Source organism: Lampris incognitus, chromosome 2 (genome assembly GCF_029633865.1).
Source record: "Lampris incognitus isolate fLamInc1 chromosome 2, fLamInc1.hap2, whole genome shotgun sequence".
Classification (NCBI taxonomy): domain Eukaryota; kingdom Metazoa; phylum Chordata; class Actinopteri; order Lampriformes; family Lampridae; genus Lampris; species Lampris incognitus.
In genome coordinates, this window is record NC_079212.1 from 87132173 (window position 1) to 87150443 (window position 18271).

General features: G+C 45.1%; 2 protein-coding genes across 2 annotated transcripts in view; both read right to left on the bottom strand.

The window, feature by feature from the left end:
- Nucleotides 1-319: 319 nt before the first annotated feature.
- On the bottom strand, nucleotides 320-9526 carry pfdn5 (prefoldin 5). The gene is made up of 6 exons (XM_056274242.1): nucleotides 9427-9526; nucleotides 8195-8297; nucleotides 3182-3213; nucleotides 2693-2767; nucleotides 2469-2574; nucleotides 320-728 (listed from the first exon to the last, which is right to left on the bottom strand). Exons 1-6 carry the CDS (start codon nucleotides 9490-9492, stop codon nucleotides 643-645), a joined length of 468 nt encoding a protein of 155 aa, XP_056130217.1. The 5' UTR covers nucleotides 9493-9526; the 3' UTR covers nucleotides 320-642.
- Nucleotides 9527-13390: 3864 nt separating this feature from the next.
- The window catches only part of espl1 (extra spindle pole bodies like 1, separase), a 36045-nt gene continuing 31164 nt past the window's right edge, over nucleotides 13391-18271 (bottom strand). The window contains exon 31 of the mRNA XM_056300428.1: nucleotides 13391-13791. Coding sequence (XP_056156403.1) covers nucleotides 13590-13791 — 202 coding nt within the window. The 3' untranslated portion in view covers nucleotides 13391-13589. The remainder of the gene's footprint in view (nucleotides 13792-18271) is intronic.

Below are 18271 nucleotides of genomic sequence, written 5' to 3' on the forward strand. Positions count from 1 at the left end.
CCGATAACTGCTTCCGGTCTGCCGACCATCTTGCAGCAAAGCTCTAACGGGCGAGAGGAGAACGTCGCCACGGCAACGGCGCCATCCATCCCTCCATTATCCCAACCGCTTATGCTGCTCTCGGGGTGGCGGGGATGCTGGAGCCTAGCCCAGCAGCCACCGGGCGGCAGGCGGGTAGACACCCTGGACAGGCCGCCAGGCCATCACAGGCCCCCCCATTTCACTTAAAATACCAAAATTGTTGCTGCGATTCTTTATTTTGAACATTTCTCATTTCATACCCAAGCACGGAAGAATGAAAGACGTCACGAGAATAAGCAAATGCACAAAACAGTTCCTTTACTGTGGCAAAATGTTGGTAGAAGACACAGTAGATGCTTACAACACTGGAGACCCATTTAATGTCAACACGTTCTGAAGTAAGCAAGCGTTTGATTACATTGCTTTTAAGCATGAGAACGCCTAAGTTCCCTGCAGAGCAACCATCATTTACCTCAAACACAAGCCTACACCTTAGCGACCAGCTTTATGCACTTTTTACAGATGAGCAGCAACTACATTATGGTCTTTATTCCTTGGTAATAGTGACTATGCACATGAAGCCAGACAGCCCCACATTAAGAAATGAAGCAGGTGGTCTCATTAAGCCTTGGTAGTCCCTGCCGACTGCGATGCCTGCTGGCTCTGTTGCAGCTGATGGATCTTTATGTTCATGACTTCAATCACAGCTGGGAGAGAAAAACACATTGTATTGAGTGCATTAACATCGTGCCCCATTACAACAGATGAGCCAATAGTCTGCCATCAACTTTGACGTTATTTCAGTATCGCTGTTGGCGGGGTGACTTCTAAAAATGAGCTGCATTTTAAGACGCCATCGACAGCTGAACTGATCGGAGTAGGACGGTGTAGTTTTTAACCCAGGCTGCTTGCAGCGACAAGGTTCGACCCAAATTATGGTCCTGCACCATAATTTGCAGAGCCATCTCACTTCAGAATCAGCCAGTTGGTAATGGTTACTGAAGCAGCGTTATCGCTTGACATGAAAATGTCTGTGTATCACCTTGCCATGTTATCATTCACATTCATATCGTTTCACATCGTTCATATTATTCAGTGACTTCAAATATCTTTAAGGTTACATTTTTAGACATTTTCTAAAATCTTCCTAATCTGATAACGTAAACCAAACACTGCATATCGAGTTACTCGGAGGAATTTTGCATAATTACAGTACAGGCCTGTTTCCTCCAACCTTACCATGGGGCAGTGATGAGGGGATGGTTGAAATGCAAAGATTCAGTGCCTCCCTGGTTCTTATTTTTGTTTAATCAGATCCAAGACTAGATTTAAACTACTTTTATAAAACGTGACAGCTCTATACAAGTGAACGCCTAAGAAAATCCTGTTTAAGGTAACTACTTTTGTCTCCTAAGAAACAGGACACACTATAAATCAATATTAAATGATTAAACTTAGCAAGACTGTTTTTCATGATGATTAAAACATTACCCCCCCTTTCTCCCCATTTCCATGCGGCCAGTTACCCCACTCTTCTGAGCCGACCCAGTCTCTGCTCCACCCCCTCTGCTGATCCGGGGAGGGCTGCAGACTACCACATGCCTCCTCCCATACATGTGGAGTCACCAGCCGCTTCTTTTCACCTGACAGTGAGGAGTTTCACCAGGGGGACGCAGCGTGTGGGAGGATCATGGTATTCCCCCCCAGCCCCCCCCCCCCCCCACGAACAGGCACCCCGACCGACCAGAGGAGGCGCTAGTGCAGCGACCAGGACACATACCCACATCCGGCTTCCCACCCATAGCCACGGCCAATTGTGTGTGTAGGATGCCCGACCAAGCTGGAGGTAACACGGGGATTCGATCTGGCGATCCCATGTTGGTAGGCAACAGAACAGACCACCACACTACCCGGACGCCCATGATGATTAAAACATGTTTATGTACTCCTAAATGACCTTCTATAACAGTGGTACTGAGTAAGTTTCAAAACCTGTTTAAAACCTTGGCATGGGCATCCGGGTAGTGTAGTTGCCCACCAACACGGGATCACCGGTTTGCATCCCCATGTTACCTTTGGCTTGGTTGGGCGTCTGCACAGACACAATTGGCCGTGTCTACGGGTGGGAAGCCGAATGTGGGTATGTGTCCTGGTTGCTGGATTAGCACCTCCTCTGGTCGGTCGCGGCACCTGTTGGAATAGTGTGATCCTCCCACATGCTATGTCCCCCTGGTGAAACTCACTGTCAGGTGAAAAGAAGTGGCTGGCGACTCCACATGTATCAGAGGAGGCATATGGTAGTCTGCAGCCCTCCCCGGATCAGCAGAGGGGGTGGAGCAGAGACCGGGACGGCTCGGAAGAGTGGGGTAATTGGCCCAAGGATAAAACTGGGGAGAAGAAGGGAGAAAAAAAATCCAAATGAATGTACGACATGGCGGCCAGCTTGCCTTGTTTCATGGCGTGTTTTTCCTGCAGGGCCGGCTGAATCTTCTCTATTTGCTTTGTGAGGAAGTCTATTTTGCGTTTGAAGAACGTCTTGGAATCTTCTGCATTCTGTAGTCAGAGTAAAACAAAACAAAACGTGGACATTAGGTTTTCACTTGTTACGGAGAGAGTGAAAGGTAGGGGCTGAGTTCTTTACAGGATTTCTACCGACAAAATGTCCGCTTACCTTTTCAACGAAGTATCCTGTCCCCACGTCCACCAACACATGCTCCAAGTCGTTTAGTGTTCCGGGAACATACATCTGAGAAGAGATGCTGCTAAGGACAAGTTGAACCCACGAGGCAGACACACAAAACCACACTGACACACAAAACATCCGGACACACAGCAGGTGGAGGTGGAGGTGATGCTACTGAACAGTCAGACAGGTATATCTTAATGAGGACTTCACTAAAAAGGAATATTTGCTGCATCTTTCAGACGCCTTGGGTGGACGAGGGGTTCGTGGTGCTGCTGAGGACACCGTCACGGCTAAAATACTAAACAAGATGCTGTTGATCAAAAAGGTCATTTGCATGATGACATCATTAAACACTGCATCGTTAACAGCAGTTTTCCTGAGTAAACAACCTCCATCGACTCCCTGAACACAGGAGAGCGACATGAGAGAGGGCTGACGTGACCCACAGCCGCCCCCGTCACAGCAGCAGGATACAGAGCTGGTCAGAGGCACGAGCAACTCCTTCCCTGTGAAGGACAGCAGAAAAGGAAACATCAACAGACTTGGCTGCCACGCCACATTCTGTGGTCAGCGTTTCAATTACTGAGCAAACAGAGTCCTGAGACTGAGCTGACGGTGCAGTGAGTGCTCCAGCTGGATGAGGATGTGATGAAGACCCCTTCCATGCTTTGTTCTGATGTCTACTAGAACCTTCTGTTCCTGACAAAGGGGATTTAAACATGATTGATGGTTTCTAAAAAAAAAAAAAAACCAAAAACCCCCGGTTGCTATAATATATATAATCCATCCATCCATTATCCAAACCACTTATCCTGCTCTCAGGGTCGCGGGGATGCTACAGCCTATTCCAGCAGTCATTGGGCAGCAGGAGAGGAGACACCCTGGACAGGCCACCAGGCCATCACAGGGCCCACGCACACACATTCATACATAGGGACAATTTAGTACGGCCGATTCACCTGACCTACATGTCTTTGGACTGTGGGGGGAAACCAGAGCCCCCGGAGGAAACCCGCACAGACACGGGGAGGACATGCAAACTCCACACAGAGGACGACCCCCAAGGTTGGACTACCCTGGGGCTCGAACCCAGGACCTTCTTGCTGTGAGGCGACCGCGCTAACCACTGTGCCCCCATGCCACCTATCATGTTATATATTTTATATATCTATCTATATCTATATCTATATACGTGTAATGGGAACCAAGCCCAAACTTTTGAGGAATAAACCTCATAATTTTAAGATAATTGTTTTTGTCTTATTTTATAATAATAATAAAGAGGACCCTGCACTACTGTTCCAGCCCAGTGTGATGTCTGACTCCAAACACAGAGCTACGCGGGTGTGATCGCAACACAAAACAGCCTATTAACTTAAAGCTTCTACGCTTAAATACAAAACAGTCAAGTCCATTTTTAAAAAGAACATTTATTAAACAAACCAAGTCAAGGTGAGGACAGTTTGGGCTACATGAAAATCCTATTACAGAAATGGGCTTAGAGGGCGTCCAGGTAGTGTGGCGGTCTCGTCAGATCGAATCCCCGTGTTACCTCCAGCTTGGTCGGGTGTCCCCACAGATACAATTGGCTGTGTCTTAGGGTGGGAAGCCAGATGTGGGTGTGTGTCCTGGTTGCTTCACTAGCGCCTCTTTTGGTTGGTCGGGGTGCCTGTTAAGGGGGGAGGGGGACCTGGGGGGATTAGCGTGATCCTCTCACACGCTACGTCCCCCTGGTGAAACTCCTCACTGTCAGGTGAAAAGAAGTGGCTGGCGACTGCACATGTATGGGAGGAGGCATGTGGCAGTCTGCAGCCCTCCCCGGATCAGCAGAGGGGGTGGAGCAGCAACCGGGATGGCTCGGAAGAGTGGGGTAATTGGCCAAATACAACTGGGGAGAAAAAGGAGTAAAAAAGCCACAAAAAAAAAAAAAGGCCAGTATTCTGGGGCCTCCGGTTTAGCTGCTTACTTCCATTTCCTAGGAAGACTTCCTCTTCCGTGAACCCATAATTGTCTATGGTTGGATTAGCAACTTGAGATGCGAGAATGGAATCGAGAGACAACATCTACGACTGTACTGCTTCATAACAGCATATAAGTAGATCCTGTGTCATTACATATATGTTGTGTAATTACATATACGTATATCCTGTGTCATTACATATATGTATATCCTGTGTCATTACATATATGTTGTGTAATTACATATACATATATCCTGTGTCATTACATATATGTACACTACCGTTCAAAAGTTTGGGATCACCCAAACAATTTTGTGTTTTCCATGAAAAGTCACACTTATTCACCACCATATGTTGTGAAATGAATAGAAAATAGAGTCAAGACATTGACAAGGTTAGAAATAATGATTTGTATTTGAAATAAGATTTTTTTTACATCAAACTTTGCTTTCGTCAAAGAATCCTCCATTTGCAGCAATTACAGCATTGCAGACCTTTGGCATTCTAGCTGTTAATTTGTTGAGGTAATCTGGAGAAATTGCACCCCACGCTTCCAGAAGCAGCTCCCACAAGTTGGATTGGTTGGATGGGCACTTCTTGCGTACCATACGGTCAAGCTGCTCCCACAACAGCTCAATGGGGTTCAGATCTGGTGACTGCGCTGGCCACTCCATTACCGATAGAATACCAGCTGCCTGCTTCTGCTCTAAATAGTTCTTGCACAATTTGGAGGTGTGTTTAGGGTCATTGTCCTGTTGTAGGATGAAATTGGCTCCAATCAAGCGCTGTCCACTGGGTATGGCATGGCGTTGCAAAATGGAGTGATAGCCTTCCTTATTCAGAATCCCTTTTACCCTGTACAAATCTCCCACCTTACCAGCACCAAAGCAACCCCAGACCATCACATTACCTCCACCATGCTTAACAGATGGCGTCAGGCATTCTTCCAGCATCTTTTCATTTGTTCTGCGTCTCACAAACGTTCTTCTTTGTGATCCAAACACCTCAAACTTGGATTCATCCGTCCACAACACTTTTTTCCAGTCTTCCTCTGTCCAATGTCTGTGTTCTTTTGCCCATCTTAATCTTTTTCTTTTATTGGTCAGTCTCAGATATGGCTTTTTCTTTGCCACTCTGCCCTGAAGCCCAGAATCCCGCAGCCGCCTCTTCACTGTAGATGTTGACACTGGTGTTTTGCGGGTACTATTTAATGAAGATGCCAGTTGGGGACCTGTGAGGCGTCTGTTTCTCAAACTAGAGACTCTAATGTACTTATCTTCTTGCTCAGTTGTGCAACGCGGCCTCCCACTTCTTTTTCTACTCTGGTTAGAGCCTGTTTGTGCTGTCCTCTGAAGGGAGTAGTACACACCGGTGTAGGAAATCTTCAATTTCTTAGCAATTTCTCGCATGGAATAGCCTTCATTTCTAAGAACAAGAATAGACTGTCGAGTTTCAGAGGAAAGTTCTCTTTTTCTGGCCATTTTGAGCGTTTAATTGACCCCACAAATGTGATGCTCCAGAAACTCAATCTGCTCAAAGGAAGGTCAGTTTTGTAGCTTCTGTAACGAGCTAAACTGTTTTCAGATGTGTGAACATGATTGCACAAGGGTTTTCTAATCATCAATTAGCCTTCTGAGCCAATGAGCAAACACATTGTACCATTAGAACACTGGAGTGATAGTTGCTTGAAATGGGCCTCTATACACCTATGTAGATATTGCACCAAAAACCAGACATTTGCAGCTAGAATAGTCATTTACCACATTAGCAATGTATAGAGTGTATTTCTTTAAAGTTAAGACTAGTTTAAAGTTATCTTCATTGAAAAGTACAGTGCTTTTCCTTCAAAAATATGGACATTTCAATGTGATCCCAAACTTTTGAACGGTAGTGTATATCCGGTGTCATTACATATATGTAGATCCTGTGTAATTACATATGTGTATCCTGTGTAATTACATATATGCACATCCTGTGTCATTACATATATGTATATCCTGTGTCATTACATGTTATGTAATTACATATATGTATATCCTGTGTAATTACATATATGTATATCCTGTCATTAAATATATGCATATCCTGTGTAATTACATATACGTATATCCTGTGTCATTACATATATGTTGTGTAATTACATATACATATATCCTGTGTCATTACACATATGTATATCCTGTGTCATTACATATATGTTGTGTCATTACATATATGTATATACTGTGTAATTACATATACGTATATCCTATGTCATTACATATATGTTGTGTAATTACATATACATATATCCTGGGTCATTACATATATGTATATATCCTGTGTCATTACATATATGTACATCCTGTCATTAAATGTATGCATATCCTGTGTCATTACATATATGTCGTGTCATTACATATATGTATATCCTGTGTAATTACATATATGTATATCGTGTGTAGTTGCATACATGTTGTGTAATTACATATATGTATATCCTGTGTAGTTACATACATGTTGTGTAATTACATATATGTATATCCTGTGTAGTTACATGGGCAGCAGTGGAGGGAAGGGAGTCTTATTCCTTGTATGTGTAGGTCTACACATACATGGCCAAATACACCGATTCGGATTGCAGTTCTGCCTGATGAAGTCGCAGTAAATTTGCTGCACATGCTCTACTACCATGTCCTAACCACAAGCTGTCCAACCTTCACAAATGAGCTGTGAGACCAACCGAGTCCACCATAATGATATAGTAGTTTGTTATTTTGAATATCGGTAAATGCATTTTTTCCCTTAAGGCCTTTTTTACTCATGACCTCTTGTAGAGTGTGAACTGGTCATCTACATCCACACCTGTTGTCTAATTCACACCAGACCTGATGCGAGTATTCCCCGGTAGCATCTGTACATGTATGCCAAGGACTACATAAGTCCAGCATGTAGCATGAGAGTATCTATGTAAACACACTTCTGACCAGCTGTACCCAACAATCACTACCAACGCTGCTGGTCAGTGACTTTCAGACTGGGCACGTCTTATCAGTGGCCCATACTCCTTGACCTATCACTTCCAGAACACTCCGACATGTTTATCAAAGAAAACATGTATTTTAATTTGTGTTACCTCTTTTATCTGCATTTAACTTGCATGTAACTAGCGGCATTTCCTAGAAAGTCACAAAACACGTTGTATTTCTGTGTTTAGCGATATCAGATGCTATATTTGTGCATATGTAAAGTAGCTAATGGAAATCTAGCTCCTCGGAAGCTAGTTATCCCCAACAGCTGGTTTCCCTGAGTCGTTAAACAGCATCTTTTTCAAGATTGTGCAGCCCTTTTGCTAACACAACAGAAAACTGTGGTTAAATGCTTCATTTGATGTATTGAATAATGCAGATCCTACACACATTTGAATGGAGTAACATTATTTTCCTGAGCTAATGTATGAGTGCATGCTCACAGAGGAAAACCAGTCACTTGTGGAGTTCTTAAGTCACGAACAGGTCAGACGTCCTCATTTGATGTGAACACTTACCTTCATTGCTTTTATTCAGAACGTTCAAACAATGTTTGGCTTCAACGTACTTGGTCGCGACAACCTTGAGTTGACCTATTGAGGACGTCAAGAACTCAATTTCCTGCAAGACAAGGACAACAACAACAACCAGTATGTATTAAGCATCTCTGAGTACTCTGAAAAGCGCTCTATCAATAAAATATATTGTTGTTAGCGCGGTCGCCTAACAGCAAGAAGGTACTGGGTTCGAGCCTCGGGGTAGTCCAACCTTGGGGTTCGTCCCGGGTCATCCTGTGTGGAGTTTGCATGTTCTCCCCATGTCTGCGTGGGTTTCCTCTCACAGTCCAAAGACATGTAGGTCAGGTGAATCGGCCGTACTAAATTGTCCCTAGCTGAGAATGTGTGTTTGTGTGTGTCGGCCCTGTGTTATGGACTGGCGGCCTGTCCAGGGTGTCTCCCCACCTGCCGCCCAATGACTGCTGGGATAGACTCCAGCATCCCCGCGACCCTGAGAGCAGGATAAGTGGTTGGGATAATGGATGGATGGATGGGACTATTAAAGCCGCTTTATTTGTCCTTGTATTGTTACAACGTATTGTGTCCTCTGCATGTAACCCATCCTATCGTATAGGAGCAGTGGGCAGCTGCAGCACCCGGGGACCAACTCCAGTTCTTCTTTCCATTGCTTTGCTCAGGGGCACAGGCAGGGGTATTAACCCTAACGTGCATGTCTTTTTGATGGTGGGAGGAAACCGGAGCGCCCGGAGGAAACTCACGCAGACACGGGGAGAACGCGCAAACGCCACACAGAAAGGACCTGGGACGGCCCGGGGTTCGAACCCAGGACCTTCTCGCTGTGACGCAACAGTGCTAATCACTGGGCCACCATATTATTATCGTCTCACAACATTAAGAGCAGCAAGTGAACAATCCGCAGCCATAAAACATCCCGTTCCGCACCCTCGACATCGACTGTGCAAAATATAGTCACTGAGCAACTCCGGGAACTCTGGGAACTCCGGCCCAGAGCGTGTTCCAGTGACTGCGCTGAGACAATGCGGGCAGACATGTTGCCACACAGTGGGTGTGTGCCGGGTGCCTCGCTAGCGCTAGCTAGCATTAGCAGCTAGGTTAGCTAACTAAGTTTACAGATGCTTGCTACCCCCCCCCCCCCAACACATTTCATCTGGACTGTCACGCTCATAACGACAACAACTGGACCACACGCGCCCGTTTGAGACAACTCTCACCTGATCGAGCTGCGTTTTGAGCCCCTCTAACTGCGGGAGGGCCAGCTCTGCCAGGTTCACCGCCATGTTGAAAGCCGAACAGGAAGTAGCCGGCGCACAACCTGCTATGCTTCCGGGTTAAAAGCGCTGCCCGGAGCGGTTTCAGGATCGGACCGGGTACCCAGAAATATACCCCAAAATATTCGCTACCCGTGTGGGGCAACGACACTTTTATTGGGACGTCTTTACTGACAGTAAAATTCCCATACAAACATGAAAGTTATTAATACGGACAAAACATCAGAGAACACAAATAAGACAGTCTTTGCAGCTTTCTTATTTTTAGAGTTAACAACGGTTTTAATGTACTGTTTGGTTTCATTCTCGAATACTATAAATAAGGGCTTAGAATGGCTAAACGTTGACTTACGAATATAATAGTTTGCTAAAATAATCATCAAATTGATTATGCAGAATTCTTTAAGTTTATTACTATTGTGATTATGGAAACCAGAACAGTTCATTTTCCCAATAAAGAGAAGTCAGTCAATACTGTGACACGGCTTCCCAAAATGTGGGACCTTGCCAGAACAGGTGCAGCATTGTTTCTGGATAGTTCACACAATGAACAGTCAACACAAATGTCTTTCTAAACCTTAAGAAGATGATGACTTGCAGGATAATACCTATGTATGATTTTGAAAGAAACTTCCCTTACTTCATTGGTAAGGAGATATTTGTATGGAAGATTCCAGATACTTTTCCAATTCAAGATAGGGTACAACAGAAGGGACTGGGCAACGACACCCTTTACAATGGATTTCCCAGTCCACATACCTGCAGTTGCATTGCAGAACTACTGGGGAAACCCATTCAGAATATGGACTCACAACTGACACTATTGTGGCTACTGTAAGTGACAATGCATCGAACTTCTCAACAGCAATTCGAGAGTTCAGCATCACAGACATTCAGAGGAACAGGACGAGACAGATGAGCAGGAACAGGATCTTTCATTTGTAATAATAGATCCAGAGGGAGAACAAGTGTCAGTGTGCTGTCATTCTACCTCCTCACGTCAGGCGTTCCACCCACACACTGAGTTTGGGTTCAACCACTGATGCCAAAAGGGTAATTAAAGACAATTCAACTCTCTCCAGGCTGAATCATTTACCCATGGCAAAGTGTTCAGCCCTCTGGAAGACCAAAATATGTGGAAATACTCATGACTTGACCAACCAGCAACTGAAGACACCCTGCGTTTGTAGGTGGAATTCTCTTTATGACCGTTTGAGTCAGCTGACATTTCTTTGGGGGAAGCTTCCTGAGACCATGGCTGCTTTGCCACACCCGCCGTTCAAAGAGGTAGAACTTAATTTCCTTTAGGAATACTAAAGGGTCCTCAAGGCCATTGCCATTGTAATTGCCCGCCTTCCAGGTCAGACCTCATGCTACTATGGTGAGCTCATACCGACCCTCTCTGCTGCTCAGGCTAAAAAACTTCATGACCTGCAAGCTTCAAACGTGCGGTACTGCTCACGTATCTTGCAAGCCACCATAGCTGGCTTTGAAAAAAGGTTCAGTAGCTTCTTACCGCTGGAGGCTGATGTCAATGAAGCCATCCTGGCTACAGAAACCCACCTGTTTTTCAAGATGAGGTGGTTGCCTCCCAAACTAGCTGCAGAGGAGAGGATACATCACCTGTTTCTGCACGCAGCTAAAAAGCTTGGCCTTGTGTCAGGAAGTGAGACCGCCTCATCAAACACCACTGGAGAGTGAAGACGAGTTCATCTTCTCTGACCGTTCTTCATCTTCTCTGGGTACGGGTAAACTTCTCTCACTTCAGTGTCTTAAGGTTAAACTGCAATGTCATGAACTAACCATTAAAAAGGAATATTCATCAATTGAAAAATAAATGAGCAGCTAGTTTCATGTCATGTTTTTAAATATTTTTGTGATATTAAAAAACCTTGAATTTAATGTAAATTCATAACAACTTTGTTTCCTTGTTTCGCTCTACTGTTTCCAATCCCAACAGCAGGAAGTGAGAGCCAGTTGCCCAGCCACAGGAAGGACTCAGCCAGACATTTCTCCATTCTCAGCTGAGATGGATGGTGTAGCGGTGCAACATGTCTTTCGATTTAATAAAAGGCATTAATTGTCAGGAATGCCGTCGTTCTACAGTATGGTTGTTTGTATTATTTGTTAGTAAAAACAGACATGTTCCATAAAGGTTTGTTGTATTTGATGCATGTTTGTAATCCTGAGGGAGTTGGTTGAACGAGGCCCTATCGATGCACTTCTTGTGACATCATAAAAGCTTGTGACTTTTTTTTCTTATCATGGATAAATAGACCTACACTAATGCTCAGACCTACACTAAGGCTCAGACCTACACTAAGGCTCAGACCTGCACTAAGGCTCAGACCTGCACTAAGGCTCAGACCTACACTAATGCTCAGACCTACACTAAGGCTCATCATAAGAGGCTTCGAATGCCCGACAAAGCGCAAGAAATCACATAATCACTCCAAGAAATTTAAGATTTATCTTTATAATTTCTTTATCGTCATTTCTCAGTGCTCGCAAATTTTATCCTCTGTATTTGACCTTGCCTATACGCTGGGAGCAGCGGGCAGGGCCAACGCCAGTTCCAACACTGTTTCACAACCTGAACCCAACAAGAGTCAGAGATACAGAACACCCATATTCCTGTTACAACCATACTTTTAATGAGAGTCATAACAACAGGCTCATCAGTGTGATACTGTGTGTAAAACATTGTAACACAGTGTAACACATTTTTCTGTAATAAATAGAACAAGCAGCGCATCTATAATAAAAGCAGCACAGCTGAGCTCTTTCGGCATTTTGTCTTCCCTTTAACGGCCAACGTGAACTGAAGCGTGATGTCACTGCTGTGACAGAGGGATGTCACGCACCCAAGCTGAGGTGGTTTATAGTTCTACATTTTTTTACCCTTTGTTTCTCCTCAGTTGTACTTGGCCAATTACCCCAATCTTCCGAGCTGTCCCTGTCGCTGCTCCACCCCCTCTGCCGATCCGGGGAGGGTAGAAGACTACCACATGCCTCCTCCCATACATGTGGAGTCACCAGCGCTTCTTTTCACCTGACAGTGAGGAGATTTACCAGGGGGACGTAGCGCATGGGAGGATCACGCCATTCCCCCCAGTTCCCCCTCCCACCCCCTGAACAGGCGTCCCGACAGACCAAAGGAGGCACTAGTGCAGCGACCAGGGCACACACCCACATCCGGCTTCCGCAGACACGGCCAATTGTGTCTGTAGGGACGCCCGACCAAGCTGGAGGTAACACGGGGATTCGAACCGGAGATCCCTGTGTTGGTAAGCAACGGAATAGACCGCTACGCCACCTGGAAGTCCATATTTCTACATTTTAACAGTGCAGTTTAAAAGCATAAATATAGTACAATGTGCAGTTCACCATTATTAATAACCTACATTTAGAGGAAGGGAAAAAAAGAAGAAGAAAAAAACGTCCGAATGCCAGAATCTGAAAACTGAATACATACCCAACAAACAAATATCCGGTTAGCCGAATATTCGGGTCCGGCCCTTGTAACAAGATACTTTTTGACGTATTTGTGCCCCTCTCTGCAGCTTGCTAATGTGCTAGGTGGGCCTGCTTGCTTTTGAGTATCACATTCCAGTCTGGTGTACAAGAGGAGAACCCAACGCACATTTCGGGTGCAGCGTTCAGTCCATTTCTGGCGGAAACGGAACCTGGTAGACATACCCACAAGCTCCCTCATGTGGCTTAAAGGTGTATTGCAGATATAAATCAAAACGTATGGAAGAAATTCTGCAAATTTATTTGGCGACCCAAATAATATCTCCTGCGACCCACTTGTGGGTCCCGACCCACCCAGTCTCTGGGAATGACTGAACTAGCCAATCAGATCAGTGAAATCAAACTACACACAGCTGGCGTATTGGTCACATCATCAAGTGTAAAATTTAATATCTGAAAAACTATAAATGGTATTTTGCTTAGAGTCTTACATTGTCACGGAAAGCAGGAGCAGCAACATTGTTTCGTATGCAATATGTGTGTATAGCGTACAGACTGTAGCGGTAGCAGTTAAAAATGTGTGACAAAGTTCGATTTTCAGACAACAGGAACGTACATACTCAAATCAAATCTTACTGCAAGTGGATTGGTAAACCATAGACCACAGGTGCGGCCCCTATGAGGTGTTTGAGGTGTGTGGCATGACGGGATGGACCGATATGGTTCAGAAGGGGAGATCCGGGTCCAGCGGAGAGCCAGGATTTAAGCAAGGCTTTAGTGAAGCGGTCCATGTCTCGGTCCGTCACATCCCACAGATTTCCTAAAACCAAGGGGCTGGGGGATGGGGGGCAAAGAGGAGATAGATAGTTAGTTAGATACACATCAGCACTTCCTGGTCTCGCACTCTTCAACCCGTTCCGAACATTTGGTGTGTGTCCTCCAAGTGGCAACTAAAAATAATTAACTTGAGTCGTCGATCATATAATTAATTCTTACTCGGGCACTCATTTAAAAAGTTTGGTTACTTAAGAAAAATACCTATAGCTTAATTCATAATTAAAAAACAGCTGGCTTGCCGTGCAGTGCCACCTCTTTATTCGACAGCGGCCCTACAGGAAGCTCACCTACGGTTCCCCAACTTATTCGTGCTAAGATCTTATGGAGATATTTGAAACAGCTGCTGCTGGGATGTTGTTTAAGACTGAACGTCTCTAAGAAGTGGGCCGGGCTCAAACTACAGGAGAAGAGCCATTAAGAAAACAAAACTTAACACTGGCTGATAATTACAAACCACATGGGAGATGGAAAAAATTAGGAATCCATTCCACACCATACTGACCACGAGGTTTGCAGGCTACATTAATGTGAGTCTCAATTTTTAAATCTTTTACTGAGGCTGCTATAGAGTTTGATAATATTGCCAAACATGTCAACATATAGCGTACTGTATATGAGAATTACTACTACTACCACTACTACTACTACTACTACTACTATTACTTTCAGCTGCTCCCGTTAGGGGGCGCCACAGCAGATCATCCGTTTCCATCTGTTCCTGTTCTCTGCATCTTCCTCTGCCACACCAGCCACCTGCATGTCCTCCCTCACCACATCCATAAACCTCCTCTTTAGCCTTCCTCTTCTCCTCTTCCCTGGCAGCTCCATATTCAGCATCCTTCTCCCAATATACCCAGCACCTCTCCTCCACCCATGTCCACACCATCTCAATCTTGTCTCTCTTGCTCTGTCTCCAAACCGTCCAACCTGAGCTGTCCCTCTAATATACTCGTTCCTAATCCTGTCCTTCTTCATCACTCCCAAAGAAAATCTTATCATCTTCAACTCTGCCACCTCCAGCTCCACCTCCTGTCTTTTCATCAGTGCCACTGTCTCTAGACCATATAACATAGCTGGTCTCACAACCATCTTGTAAACCTTCCCTTTAACTCTTGCTGGTACCTTTCTGTCACAAATCAGTCCTGATACTCTTCTCCACCCACTCCACCCTGCCTGCACTCTCTTCTTCACCTCCCTTCTGCACTCCCCATTACTTTGGACTGTTGACCCAAAGTATTTAAACTCATCTACCTTCATCACCTCTCCTCCTTGCACCCTCATCATTCCACTGTCCTCCCTCTCATTCATGCATAGGTATTCGGTCTTGCTCCTACTGACTTTCACTCCTCTTCTCTCCAGTGCATACCTCCACCTCTCCAGGCTCTCCTCCACCTGCTCCCTACTCTCGCTACAGATCACAATGTCATCCACAAACATCATAGTCCACAGAGACTCCTGCCTGATCTCATCCGTCAACCTGTCCATCACCACTGCTAATCCCACCTCTATCTTGAACCCATCCGTCACTCCTACGGCACACCTGACCACTGTCACACTGCCCTCATACATATCCTGCACCACTCCTACATACTTCTCTGCAACTCCCGACTTCCTCAAACAATACTACACTTCCTCTCTTGGCACGTATATGAGAATTTACCAAAGTTCAAAAAGCAGTCATCCTATAAAAAAAAAAAAAAAAAAAAGCAGTATTAAACACTTACATAATTATCTTTATGCATGCTCAATAACCCAGGGAAGGAAATCACAGAAAGTTGAATTAGTTCATCTGGACACAAGGTTTATTGACTGAAGAGGTCACTTAGATGAGTGAGGAGACATTTCTGTTAATGAACCTTGTGTCGAGATGAACTGATTCAACTTTCTTTGACAGTGGCATAAAGACCGAAAACAACGATCAGTTTCATATGCGAATTACCGTGACCATTAACTACAGTTTCAATGGCCATGTAGACTATTCAGAGGATTGGGGAATAATTGCAATCACAGCATTGTAAGATGGCGACAGATGTACTCCAGGTAGACCGTATGAAATTACAGGAAGTCCCCACCCTTTGCAATAGAACCACCCTGAACACTGACCAAGTGTGTCTGCTCCTGAAGCTGTGTCTTCAGTCCACGTACTTCACATACAGGGGGCAGTACTATAGGCAGAGGCATGGGTGTGCTATGGGTTCCCCAGTCTCACCTGTAGTGGCCAACTTGTATGTGGAGGAAGTGGAAAAGAGGCTCTGATGTCCTATCCAGGGACACCACCTAGCCATTGGTTCAGATTTGTGGACGACACCTGGGTTAAAATTAAATCTCAGGACATACCACATTTCACCGACCACATTAACTCTGTTGACAAGTTCAGGCCATCAAGTTCACCGGGGAAGATGTGGAACATGACAGGTTAGCCTTCTTACACTGTCAGATTGCAGTTGGTGATGAGGGACGTTTGATTGTTGATGTTTACATAAACCAACACATACTGATCATTACTTAAGGTTTGACTCTCATCATCCACTGGAGCACAATCTAGGAGTTATCAGGACGTTGCACCACTGAGCTGACAACGTCCTCACCAACACGGTGGCCGGGGAAGAAAAAAAATCCCACATTAAACAGGCCCTGGTTAAGTGTGGTTATCCTAACTGGGTGTTTGTCAAAGCCAGGAAGACAACCAAACAGTGAACCAGCCAATCAGAGAGAGTAGAAGGGCCACAGCTGTCTAAGTGTAAACCAGTGGTGATTCTGTATGTGGTGGGAGTGTTTGAAAAGTTGATACGCGTATTTTCCAAACACCATGTCTCAGTTGCTTTCAAACCCCAAAACATGCTGCACCAGAAGTTGGTCCACCCCAAGGATCAGGTCCCCCGACACAAACAGAACAATATAGTGTAGCTGTTAAGTGCCAGGAGGGTTGCCGTGACTTGTACATCGGGGAAACTAAACAGATGCTGGCCAAGAGGATGGTGCAGCACAGGAGAGCTAACACGCCAGACCAGGACTCCACAGTCTACACCATCTACACAGTCTGCACCATCTACACAGTCTACACCATCTACAGGCCAGTGGCCACTCTTTCATGGATAAGGATGTGCACCTCCTTGACAGGGAGGAACGCTGGTTTGAATGGGGAGTCAAAGAGGCCATATATGTGAAGAGGGAACGACCATCCCTGAACCGGAGGGGGGTTAAGAGTACATCTGTCACCATCTTACAATGCTGTGATTGCAACTAAGGGTGGGGGTACCTCGAGTCACTGTATTGTTTATAAGGGTGGGGATACCCGCAGTACCTGCAGTCACTGTATTGTTTATAAGGGTGGGAGTACCTGCATTCACTGTATTGTTTATAAGGGTGCGGATACCTGCAGTCACTGTATTGTTTATAAGGTTGGGGGTACCTGCAGTCACTGTATTGTTTGTAAGCGTGGGGGTACCTGCAGTCACTGTATTGTTTATAAGGGTGGGGATACCTCGAGTCACTGTATTGTTTATAAGGGTGGGGATACCTGCAGTCACTGTATTGTTGATAAGGGTGGGGACACTTGCAGTCACTGTATTGTTTATAAGGGTGGGGGTACCTGCAGTCACTATATTGTTGATAAGGGTGGGGACACCTGCAGTCACTATATTGTTTATAAGGGTGGGGATACCTGCAGTCACTATATTGTTTATAAGGGTGGGGACACCTGCAGTCACTATGTTGTTTATAAGGGTGGGGACACCTGCAGTCACTATATTGTTTATAAGGGTGGGTGTACCTGCAGTCACTGTATTGTTTATACGGGTGGGGATACCTGCAGTCACTGTATTGTTTATAAGGGTGGGGATACCTGCAGTCACTGTATTGTTTATAAGGGTGGGGATCCCTGCAGTCACTGTATTGTTTATAAGGGTGGGGTACCTGCAGTCACTGTATTGTTTATAAGGGTTGGGATACCTGCAGTCACTGTATTGTTTATAAGGGTGGGGATACCTGCAGTCACTGTATTGTTTATAAGGGTGGGGGTACCTGCAGTCACTGTATTGTTTATAAGGGTGGGGATACCTCGAGTCACTGTATTGTTTATAAGGGTGGGGATACCTGCAGTCACTATATTGTTGATAAGGGTGGGGATACCTGCAGTCACTATATTGTTTATAAGGGTGGGGGTACCTGCAGTCACTGTATTGTTTATAAGGGTGGGGACACCTGCAGTCACTGTATTGTTTATAAGGGTGGGGATACCTGCAATCACTGTATTGTTTATAAGGGTGGGGATACCTGGAGTCACTGTATTGTTTATAAGGGTGGGGTACCTGCAGTCACTGTATTGTTTATAAGGGTTGGGATACCTGCAGTCACTGTATTGTTTATAAGGGTGGGGGTACCTGCAGTCACTGTATTGTTTATAAGGGTGGGGATACCTCGAGTCACTGTATTGTTTATAAGGGTGGGGATACCTGCAGTCACTGTATTGTTGATA